This window comes from Phalaenopsis equestris, unplaced genomic scaffold, assembly GCF_001263595.1.
Source record: "Phalaenopsis equestris unplaced genomic scaffold, ASM126359v1 Scaffold000256, whole genome shotgun sequence".
Taxonomy (NCBI): domain Eukaryota; kingdom Viridiplantae; phylum Streptophyta; class Magnoliopsida; order Asparagales; family Orchidaceae; genus Phalaenopsis; species Phalaenopsis equestris.
In genome coordinates, this window is record NW_018164698.1 from 1,521,086 (window position 1) to 1,534,083 (window position 12,998).

The window sequence follows — 12,998 nt, forward strand, 5'->3', positions numbered from 1 at the left end:
TCGTTATATATATATATTATATATATATATTATATACATCAGAACTACCGATACGAATCTCAAAGAAAATGAACTCCCTATGGAGTAAAAAGCTTCCCTCCTAGGTAAGCAATTGACCGACAATTAAACGTCAAGCATGAGAAGCCGCCTCTAAAATCGAGATAGGTCAAAGCTCTGGAGATTTTTTCCTGCTCGATAGCGACAAGAACCGCAAAGAATATGGCGCAAATCATCCCGACGAGTCTCGTTGGATATCTTACATAAAAAACGACAAAATCTGCCCAAGGCTTTGCGACAAAGAATATCAAGCTGAAACAACAAACCAACCAGGCAGACGAAGACATAAACTCTGTAAGACTTGAGTCAAAAGACAAACGAGTCACGTTCATGAAATAAAATGACTCGTCAGTCGACCGACAAGGGCACAAACGAGAACCCTCGAGCATGGCTAATTGACGAACCAACACAAGACAAGGTCGTCACTCAACCGGTGGTCTCAACCTACAAGTCAAGCAAGTCGGTCGGTCAATTACCACCATGTTAGAATTCAAACTGTAATACATATATAATATAAAATCTATATAATTAATCAGAACACCAATTTCATTAAGAACGGTTTTCATAATTGTTCTCTCATTTCTATAATTGTATAAAATATGTTTCTATAAATAAGAGAAAAGAACGATCAAAGAAGGCACGGGCTATTTCGACTCCCCCCCCCCCCCCCTCGACACTAAAAGCTTCACTCACTCTATTTTCTTTTCTCTCATTCACTCGACTCTAACTCTTGAAACGTGTTCACAAAAAATATAATATGGGATTCAACATCCTAAATGGTGGTGTGGTGAGCGTGAGCATATCCCAGATGAGAAGCAGGGCTAACTATGAATGAGAAACTTCCCAAAGAGAGATAGCACGCATGAAACCCAAAAGATATGCCACGCAACTAGAAGTCCATGTGCATGTCCAAAGCTTACAAGCTTAAGGGCCCGTTTAGAGCAGCTTATAAGCGAGGGCCCATTTGTTTCACGAGTTTCATTTTATCCAAAAACCACGTTTTTTATTACTAAAAGACGCGACCCAGGATGATACTCGCGGACCGCATTTCGTTTGCATTAATATACTCCCTTGCCATTTGTGCCCTCATTTGCATCTCCCTCCCCTGATTCGCATCTCCTGCTCCTCCCTTTTCCTCCGCCCTCTTCTTCTTTCTTCTTCTTCCTTGGAGAAGAACAAATGATGATGGCCATGCTTCAAATCCCTACCACGTTTGCGGCAAGAATTGCTCGCAGAAACCTCCGCGATCGAAGGCTCTCGCTGTTGATGAGAAATTAGCTCCAACAGATGTTGCGGAGCAAATGTAGAAAAGGTGGAAGGAAGAAGAAATGTGGATCTTTTCTGTAGGTAGACATCTAATCCTTACCACAAGTGCACAGATTTCTGCACTCAAAAGATCTCAAATTAGTAAATCTAACCAAATTGAGCTAAATCAGAAGCATGAAAGGAAAGACTAATGACTGTGAATACTAATAATGTTAATACAATTTGCTCATATGCTTTTAATCCCTACCATCAATGCACCAAATATTGTTCCCAGAGAACCAACAAGAAAACAAAGGTCAAGCAAGGCAAGCTAGGAATTGCTGCATTTGTGAGCACAGAAAGAAGCAACAGAGGTTTAGGGGTGAAAGAGAGGAAGAATGTAGACCCTAAATGCAAATATGCATCAAATCCATACCACAAATGCTCTTCCCACTGTTTCCTGAAGATCAACCAAATGACAGAAACAACACATTAATACAATTCAGTTCTTTGTTATTGGAGATGTCTTGCTGCTCTTCTTTTAAGTGGATGGACTGAGTAATCAATAGATCTATATTTTTTGCAGATGTGAGACAAATTCAGTATTTACTTTGACTTTAATACCACTTTTGCTTACTTTCTAAAGACGAAATACATTTTTTTCTTATGTATACTTATGTATGACCATAAATGTTATAAATATAAATATGAAATTTTTGGTGTTAAAAAAAAAGTAGGAATTGGGTGGTGTATGTAATTTCCCCTTTATAGATTTATAATTGTAAATTTAGGTGTTAGAATTATAACTACGGAGGAATTGGGTGGTGTGTATGTAATTGTCCCTTTATTAATTTATCTATTTTAAGTATGTTGATGGTTCATGCGGCTTTGATGACAGAAATTTTTTTTCCAATTCCATTGTTTGCAAGAAGTTTTTAGAATGAGGTTTTTTCCGATTCCAAGTGGTATAATATGTAAAATAAAGAGTATAAAACGCACATAGAAGTTAATTACCTTGTTAATTCTATCATTGGCTTTGATTTGTGCTTCACCTCCATGCAAATTTGTTGGTAGAATGGTTATTTATTCAGATTAGGGGCAAAGTGGTCATTTATCCAGAAATAGCTGAAAAACAATTGTTTTTCAAATGCACAAATCAAACGGTCAGTCAGCTTATTCAAATCAACTGCTGATCAGCAACTTATTTGAATATATTGGATAAGCTGCAGCTGTCCCAAACAGACCCTAAATGACCCTCATGACGGAGCAATTCAATCATCCAGGCAGCAATCACAAAAAGGAACAACCAGGCGCCTCGCCTGGAAGCGAAACCCCAAGGGGTTCGTCCCTAAAGGTCCCAATTAAGGAACCTGCCTATCCCACACAACGAAGTCAACAACCAGAAGATCGAGGGACAAGGCGAGCCCTAAAACACCGACACAGTCGCGTCTACGCAAGCGACCAAGCGATGAGAAGAACAGATGCGAGTGCATGTCCAATCGCTCGCAAGAGGGGTCTTTACTCTCCAAATCAAAGAGCTGAAATCTCTGCTCAAGCTAAGGATTCCTTGCCTAGATTATTATAATAAGAAATAATTTTTTCATGTAAGAAGTTATGACGAATAAATTATTTTCTTACAATTAAAGAGATATTTCCTTTCCTATTTTATATTTATTTCCTTTGATTAGAAATTAATTATTTTCCTATTTTATGTCATTTCATATATCTCCTAACAATTAATATGAATTGATTATTGGAGATATTAGGTGATATATCTTTCATTTCATATCATTTCCTTTTTATTATTATTTTTATTATAGGATTCTTGTAAGGGTTATTTATATCACTGTTCATATCAATGAAACAATTAAGTATTTTAATTTATTCCGCATTATTTTGAATTTTAACATGGCATTAGAGCAAACACGATTCTGAGTCTTGTCATCTCCTCTTCCATATAAAACCCCTATCTATCTTCTTTATAGACTGAAACAAATGGCAGACAAACCTCAAAATTCAGTTAAGCCTAAATCTAGCAAATTCGATACTCTGAACGACCCATTTTATCTTCACTACTCAGATCAACAGCTCTCGTGCTCGTTATGCAGCCACTAAATGGAGAAAGCTACAATACCTGGAGTCGTGTCATGTTGATGGCTCTCAGCATCAAAAACAAAAAAGGTTTCATCAACGACACCATCAAAGAACCACCAGAGACATCCACCACAGAACTTCAACAATGGAGGCGTTGCAACAACCTTGTTAAGACATGGTTGTTTAATTCAATTACAGAAGATATTGGAGCAAGTATAATATGCAATGAGAGTGCTCATGAAATCTGGCTCAACTTGAAGGAACGCTTTTTTCGTATCAACAACATTCATATTTTTCATGTTGAAGAAGACATCCACGATTGCAAGCAATGCGATATGACAATTGGAGCTTATTACATCAAGCTCAAAGACATATGGGATGAACGTGACACCCTCTATAACATTCCTAAATGCAAGTGCGGTACCATGAAGAAAGTGATGCAGTTTCAGCAAAACCAGTAAACCATGAAATTCCTCATGGGGCTTAATGAAACATACACTGGTATAAGAGAACAGATTTTGCTTATGGGTCACCTTCCCAATGTCAGCAAAACATATTCTCTCACGCTCCAAGAGGAAAAGCAGCGCAGGATGAACAATGTAAGTGCATCGTAGCCGGAAGCTTCGGCTTTTGCCGTGAAGAATAATGCATGGAAATCAGAGAAGGTTTTCTTGCCTAAAAATCCTCATTTAAAGTGTGAAAAATATGACAAAATTGGGCATACCTCAGACACATGTCGAACACATCTCAAATGCGATTATTGTGGGTGGCAGGGAGACACCATCAATGACTGTAAGAAGTTGTAAAGGGTCAATCCAGCGGACAATAAACCTGAACGGAAAAATTTTGCTCCCAAAGTCAACCATGCGGATACCAATACATCGACGAGTCATGCACAATTCACCCTTACAACCGAACAATATCAAAGTCTCATATCACTACTTGTAGAGAACAAATCTAATTCGATGACTAATCATGTTTGCAGTACATCATCCATGAGTGATATCTCAGGTAAAATCTTTTGTGCCTCTATTTTGACAAAAAAATGTGTTAGATTCTTGACACAGGAACCACAGATCACATGGTATATTCAGCCAACCTACTTATTACAAAATCCAGTGCCACCAATCGAAAAGTTCACTTGCCTAACGAGGTTCCTGCAACTGTCACGCACATAGGCAACATTCATTTTGCTGACTTCGTTCTACAAAATGTTTTATGTGTCCACTCAAATTAAATTTGATTTCCATTAGCAAATTTGTGCTTGATTCACAATGCTTCGTCATTTTTAATAACCGCGCTTGTGTGCTACAGGACCAACAATCGGGGAAGATGATTGGGGCTGGAACTAAAAGAGGATGACTCTACTACCTTGACACTGCACAAAAGAGCAAGTGCAATGTTGCTACTTCACCATCCCCAAATCACTAGCATAAACGTCTAGGCCACCCATCGAATAAAGTTTCGAGCTTGTTTCCTTTTCTAATTATAAAAAAAAAATTGTAATGCTTTTTATTGTTTAATTTTCCCATTGGCTAAGCAAACTCGTTCATTTTTCAAACAAGTTTCATTGGCTCAAAACACCTTTTGAATTAATTCACATTGACATTTGGGGAGGATATCAAGTTCCTTCAATCATAGGAGCGAGGTATTTTCTCACAATTGTTGATGATTATACTCGATGTACATAGACTTATTTGATGAACCATAAATCAGATACACATTCATACATCATCAAGTTCATAAATCTCGTTGAAACACAGTTCAGTCTAAAGGTCAAAATCATTCGAAGTGATAATGGTTCTGAATTCATCTTAAGGAATCTTTATTTCGACAAAGGCATCATTCAACAATCCAGTTGTGTCTCCACTCCGCAACAAAATGACGTAGCTAAAAGAAAATATCGTCACTTCTTCAACATAGCCCGAGTCTTATGTTTCAAGCTAATTTACCTAAAAAAATTTTGGGAAGATGTAATCCTAACTGTCACCTACCTAATTAAACGAACACCAACACACCTTCTCCAAGAAAAAAACTCCTTTTGAAATGCTCTTCCAAACACAACCCACATATGATCATTTGCATGTGTTTGGGTATCTTTGTTTTGCTTCAACACATCATCTGCGACCAACCAAGTTTGATCCCAGAGTCATTGATGTCTTTTCTTAGAGTATCCATACGCGCAAAAGGATTATAGAGTATATAACCTTTCAACTGAGAAAGTTTTTGTATCACGGGATGTTCGTTTCCATGAAAACACTTTTCCTTCCCCTTCTTTCGCTACAGATAAAGGTTCAATTTCGCACTTCACCACCAACACCGACATGCCTTCATTCAATGAATTATCTCAAGAAAACATTTCATCTTCTCAAGACAATGAAATCCCCTCTGAAGAGACTCATTCAACTTCACTAACTCCAAATTTATTCTCAAAACAACCTACAACTCCAGACCAACAAATATCATCACCACAACCAATAAGAACAACAAAAACGCCTAGCTATTTATGTATTATATTGGTATTTCTCTTCTCTAACGACACCCCCCAACATCGAACTTCGTGTTGGTCAAAGCTACAGGTACCTTCTATCCATTAACTGACGTCTTGTCATATGCTATATTGTCACCTAAACACTATGTTTTTACCAACGTTCTTTTAATTGAAAAGGAGCCAAGCACTTTTGTAGAAGCCGCTCGTACTCCAAAGTGGCAGGTTGCTATGCGAGAAGAACTTGACGCACATTGTCAATGGCCATAGTCCCTTGTACCATTACCGTTTGGAAAAAGACCAATTGGATGCAAATGGGTATACAAAATCAAACTTAGTGCAGATGAGACAGTTGAACGCTACAAGGCCAGATTAATGGCAAAATTGTATAATCAAATTGAAGGGCTAGATTACTAGGAAACATTTGCTCATGTAGCAAAGCTTGTAACTGTTCGTTTACTCCTTCAACCAAGCAATGACATCTCCATCAACTAGATGTCAATAATGTTTTCTAGCATGAGGACCTCGACGAAGACGTATATATGTCGTTGCCTCCTGGCCTCGGACGAAAGGGGGAGACTCGAGTTTGTAAACTCCACAAATCATTATATGGTCTCAAACAAGTTTCACGACAATGGTTAATCGAGCTTTCCACCGCTCTAAAGCAAGCCAATTTTATGCAATCAAAGCCAGACTATTCCTTGTTCGTCCGATCCCAGAATGATAAATTCATCGCATTTCTTATATATGTAGATGATGTCATCATTGCAAGGAATGACTTAACAAAAATTGAATATGTCAAAATATTCTTAAGGAACCAATTCAAATTAAAGGACATTGGATAATTGAAATATTTCCTTGGTATTGAGGTTGCGCAATCCCAAAAGGGTATTGTGTTTTCACAGCGAAAGTATGCTCTTGAAATACTCGAGGATGTTGGGTACCTCAGTGTAAAACTAGTCAGTTTTCCTATGGAACAAAACTTATCTCCTAGCAAGTCAGAAGGAGAATATGTCAGTGATTCATCATCATTTCGAAAACTAGTAGGGGGATTAATCTACTTGACTATCACACGTCCTGACTCGCCATATACAGTTCATATCTTAAGTCAATTTATGGACAAGCCACGAGTGCCAAACTTAGAAGCAGTCCATCATGTTCTACGTTATTTAAAACAGACAGCAGGACAAGGAATTTTCCTCTTAGCAGTAAGCTCAACTCAACTAAATGTCTTTTGTGATGCAGATTGGGACAGGTGATGCGACACTCGAAGATCAGTTATTGGGTATTGTATCTTCCTTGGGAGTTCATTTATTCATTGGAAAACCAAGAAACAGACCACCGTATGACATTCTAGTGCAAAAGCTGACTATCAGTCCATGGTTAGTACCAGCTGCGAGATTATTTGGCTAAGAACAATTTTGCAGGATTTGGGGATCATGCATTCACATCCTGTCAATTTATTTTGTGATAACCAAAAAATACTTCATATCGCCTCGAACCCGATATATCATGAACGAACAAATCACATAGAGATTGATTGTCATCTCATTCGGGAGAAAGTTCAAAAAGAAATAATAAAGTTGACTCATGTGTCTACTTTAAAACAATCAGCAGACGTTTTCACAAAACTACTAAATACTTCTCAATTCTTGATAATATCCAGTAAGTTAAGAATTATTAACATACATTACAAACTTGAGGAGGAGTGTTAGGAGTTATAATATGAAATAATTTATTTCTATAAGAAGTTATGAGGAATAAATTATTTCCTTAGAATTAAGGAGATATTTGATTTCTTTTTTATATTTATTTCTTTGGTTTAAGAATTATTTATTTTCCTATTTTATGTTATTTCATATATCTCAGAACAATTAATATAAATTGATTATTGAGGATATTAAGTGATACATCTTTCTTTTCATATCATTTTCTTTTTATTATTTTCCTATTATAGGATTCTTATAATGGTTATTTATATCTCCGTTCATATCAATGAAACAATTAAGTATTCCACTTTATTCTGCGTTATTCTGAATTTCAACAATTTGTATCCACTCTAAATAATAAAATTAATATATGAATAGTCATTAGTGAGATGTGATTAGTTGTTTAGGTTAAGAGGTTGAGACTTAGAAATGATGGCAATAGAGTTGTAATTTTAATGTAAATAAAAGAGTAGAAACATTAGGTGTGAATCATGAAACATGAAGAAAAAAAGGATCATTACACACAATACTCAAAATATTGATGTTTACAAAATTAGCACTAGTATCACCAAGGCGATTTTTTGAACTACCGAATCAATGCATTTGTGTATGCCATAATCAAATCATTGAGATTTTAATAAAAAAATGAGAAATATGGAGGTCTATCATAAAATTTTGAAATTTGAGTGAAATTTTGAAAAATGAATATAAGATGCTAGATTTGTAAATAGCAACTTTTCCAATGTTATGTATCGCATTGCCCTAAAAAGAAATGTTACCAATGGAAATTCCCCCATAATAAATATATCATTTAAAAGTAGTCAACATCTTTATCACTAGTGTTGCCACAAGTATTTGGAGGGACTTCATGAATCCTCATTCTTTATTTATTCTAACTACTTAACATACTAAATATATTTTGCATAAATAATTTTGATAAAATTGAATTCATGTTACCTCTCCAAAATTTTACTAATTCATCTTCCACCCTCTTTTGTACACATCAAAATCACCTAAATCAATCATTTATTGTTTTTATCTTCAAAATATGCTGTTGACTCATAACATAATTTATTAATTTTTTTCTAATTTGTTCACATATTTATCCTAGTATTTTTATTTCTAATTTATCATACCAGCACTTAGAAACCTACATTAACCATAACCATTATTTTACAAAAAAAATACTTTATATGTTCAATATTAACGATACCTCCAACAAAGTCGATGGGGAAACAGGTGACATCAAGTTATTGTTGAGCTTTTGCTCAAATCCTTGACTTTCTGGTATTTGTTGATGAGAACTGCATGCAGTGCCGGTGGAGGGATCTGGCCTGAGCTTTCCCGGACTTTTGCCACGGATTCTACAGCGCAATTAATCTGTACAAGAAAGTAAGGTTTTATCAAAGTTGGGAACATGGTAAAGCAAGAGGAATTTTCACACATACCACAGAAATAACACCCAAAGTTTGACATTTGCATTTATTGTAAGATCGATGACAATTTGCGATAAATAAATATTTGTTACTTGTAGTTATTTGATTACATCGAATGCACGTAGTGATTTTCAAACAAAGAAAGGATTCATGCAAAGTTGCCGGTCAATATAACCTGGGCTGGCCCGAGCACTAGCGAGTAGTTGTGCTGACCGGCTTTGGGCGACTTGGATGGTAACAAGATCTCAACTCTATCGGTTACACCGGAGTTGACCCAAATCATGAGAGAGAAAGTAAGAAAATATTATTGTTGAAATGCAAACAGGTTACAACGACTCTTCAAACCAGAAATAAACAAATACAAACATAAAAGGCAGCCATAATGCGTTGGCAGAGGAGGTGGGTGGCTGCTGCACAGCAGGTCGGTTTTGGATTGGGAGGTTGTGGCAATAGCCTGAGGGCTTTGAGAGAGTTGCCGCAACAGGCTAGAGGGTAGGAGGGGGTTGAGGCAGCAGGGGATGGTTGTTGGAGAGGCTGGCATCAGCAAATGTGGTGATTGGAAGGGTTGCCAGCAATAGATGTGGGGGCTGGTACAGGCCAGCAGCAGCAGGGACTGCGAAGGAGGGGTTGCCTACAAAAGATGTTGGTGTTGGGACGGCTAGCGGCAGAAGGGACAGCAAAGGAGGGGTCGCCTGCAATAGAAGTGGGTGCTGCGACGGCAGCAGGGTCGGCAAAGGAGGGGGTCGCCTGCAATAGAAGTGGGTGCTGGGAAGGCTGCTAGCAGCAGGGAGAGCAAAGGAGAGGGGTTGCCAAAAATAGCCAAGGGTGCTGGAAAGACTAGCAGCAATAGTTATGGGAGAGTGCTGGGTGAATTGGGGCAACAAGACGATGGGCTGGACGTGGGCGGCAGCAGCAATGTGGAGCGGGAGAGCGGCAACAGCGATGTAGGCCTACAGGGAGAGGAGCAACTGACAGGTGAGATGAATTATGTAGAAGATAACTATCCCCACGGCAGCGAGTTTATCTCCGAGCACCTCTCAAACCCTTAAAGAAGATTACCACCTAAAACGAGTTACAACCGAAGCACCTTCTCTCCCTCGAATACAGTCCTAGAAGCTAAAACAGCCGCCAACGGCAGGCTGGACAGCAAATCTGAAATCTGGAATACAAAACTGAACCCTAGGGCAACAAACAACATATATATAATGAGAAATAGTAGATAGAATAGGAAGGTAATGAAACAGGAAAGAGGCAGACAATTGATAGAATAGGAAGGGCTAGACAAGGCAAGGAATCAAATAGGCAAGGCGGGTAGAAGGGGCAGTAACTCCCACCCCCAAGGTTGGCCGGTCGGTCCAGCGTCCCTGCTGCATAGGGTTTCTGTCAAACTGGACAGGGACCACTAAGTCTTGCATCAGTCTCTCGGAGTTAGGGGAGCTTTGACTTCATTCGTCGAAATTTCTGGCTCCTCATCTGTAATCCTAGCAGCACCTAGATCTCACTGGCCACCACACCATCTCCCGAGGCACCTGAGGATCTTTCCCAACTTACAACCAAACAGCCACATCGGTCCAATCTTCTGGAAGTCTACTACTAAACTAAATTGAGTTTGTGTATCTTTCCACTGTTTTTGAATACTCCCGAAGTCATCCACGATCAACTTAACCAGATCTGAAGTGGGGTAATCTAAATCTCCCCACACAGCGGTGGCACTAGTCATAAGGTATTGACCATAATATCCTAAAATGCCCTCTGTCATACCTATCCCGTGCTTGGAGCCGGTATCTCGTCTTATGATCCTCAGTCGTCACCAAAACTAATCCCACCAAAGGAAGAACTATGTAATTCCCCTCCTTGGTGAATGAATAAGTGTTTGTGGATCCGTTGTGTTGACTCCTCTGGTCAAATTGCCACAGTCTCCCCAACAAAATGTGGTAGGCATTCATGGGGAATACGTCACAACACTCCTGATCCTGCAGTTAGCTCTCAATTGAAAACTCCATTAAGCATCTTTGGTCAATGTTAACTTTGTCTTCCTTCTTCAGCCGCATCAGAGAATATGGTTGGAAGTGTCTCTAAGGGTCTGTTTGGGGCAGCTACAGCTTATCAATAATATGCTGCTAAGAACCTTATTCAGATATGCTGTTGATCGGCAGCTGATCCGAATAAGTTAGCTAGTTGTTTGGTTTGTGCATTTGGAAAGCATCTGATTTGCAGTTATTTCTAGATAAATGATCATTCTACCCATGTGTATTAGTGTTGTTTGTAACAAAACTGTCATAGCTAGCCAATGGCCCATACAGGATTTATCATATATGAAATTATCATTACACTAAGTAAAAATGGGATTTAAGTGTTGGCATCGGTTTTTGATGTCATATGCGTTTGAGACGTCTATATTACTTAAGGAGGATGTCTATGTCGTTAACGATTCAAATACGGACTAAAAAAAAGTAAATTATCATTTTGGACTCATTTGCTGAAAAAGTGGTCCGAACGACCTCGAACGACGAAACAAACTACGCGAGTGAGTCTGAAATGTCGATTCCACTTAGGACGAACGCTCGTTGTACCACGATTTTGCGTGCGGGCTAAAAATGCGTGAATTTTTCTTTTCGTCCTGATTGCTAAAATGATTGCTAAAATAAATTGCTAAAATAAATAGTCCGAAAGACCCCGGACGACTAAATAGACCATACCGGTGCGTCCAGAACGTCAATTTTACTTAAGGGAGACGTTCATTTATCGCGATGACGTGTTCGACGAAAATGAGCGGGGAGAGGTTAATTGAATTATTATTATTATTATATTATAATAATATTATATATATATATATTAAAAAAAAGCCTCTCTCTCCGCATCTCCTCACAGCCCACGCCTCTCCCATAAATATATATATATATATATATATATGAAAAAAGATCCTTCTCTCTCCCGGCTCAAAAAAAAAATAACGCCCGCTCCTCTCCTTGTGGATCGCAACCCACGGCGAAACCCCGCTCGCGTTCGCGCGAAACCGCCGACCTTCTCCTCGCCGGCGAAGCCCGTCGTCGGACCTCCTCCAACCGGGCAGCGCTCCTCCAGCCGTCCACATCCCTCCCTAGCCGCCGGCAAAACATCCTCCTCTTCTTCTTATTCTTCTTCTCCTAATTTCTCTTCTTCTTCTTTTATTTCTTCTTCTTCTTCTTCTTCTCCTAATTTTTCTTTTTTTTTATTTCTTTTTCTTCTTTTTCTTCCTCTTCCGCCGGATCTCTTCCTCCTCGCCGTCCTTATCACTCGCCGGCGTCGTATTTACGCCGGAGAAAAATCAGCGAGGAAAACGACATATTTCGGGCTCTCCTTCGCGCTTCTTTCGCCCCCGGTGCGCACCGCCAGTAAGCTAAGTCCTCCACATCGCTATCCTATCTTCCCGGCGACCGGATAATTCCCCAGAGCACTTCGACGTCGTCGGGCAGCGAGCAAAGTCCCAGTTTGGGAGGTACAAGCGTCTTTTCTTGTGCGAGGAAAGCTTCCTCTCTTTCACCGCCGTCGAGCGCCCCTCGAAGGTATATTTTGGTTATACTTCTATATGCCAAAATTTTTTTTTTTTAATATTTTGCACCTCACTGATTCCCCTCCTTGCCCTCATTGGGACTTTCTGTTGATCTATGCACGTTCTACGAGGCACACTGGAGCATGGATCGGATGTCGGCGAGCTTGGAGCAAGTAAAGAGAACGCATCTGCAACCATCACGGTGGTGAGATCCCCTAAACTTCTAGCTAGCCTTAGGTTTAGTGGTGTCTAGGCGTGTGGGTTCGATCGCCCATACGGGGTGCGTGCGTCGGCATGGGTCGACGAGTCAACGTACCTATGTGATTGATTGTCGATTTTCTAGAGCTAGCCTTTAGGTTAGGACTTCCTGTGCGTAACCAAACGCCCTCCGTAGAGCCAAGTGTCTCCCATTTGTTGTGAGCCTTAGCACAAGTCCC

At 39.2% G+C, this 12,998-nt stretch overlaps 1 protein-coding gene across 3 annotated transcripts in view; it reads right to left on the reverse strand.

The window, feature by feature from the left end:
* Positions 1-12,998, reverse strand: part of LOC110024439 — a 36,997-nt gene that overhangs the window by 5,337 nt on the left and 18,662 nt on the right. For 2 of the 3 annotated variants that reach the window (XM_020724405.1, XM_020724407.1), the window contains exon 4: positions 8,807-8,973. In XM_020724405.1, coding sequence (XP_020580064.1) covers positions 8,839-8,973 — 135 coding nt within the window. In that variant the 3' untranslated portion in view covers positions 8,807-8,838. Of the gene's footprint in view, positions 1-437; positions 502-8,806; positions 8,974-12,998 lie in introns of those variants that run through there. The other variant, XM_020724406.1, reaches the window with a different exon arrangement.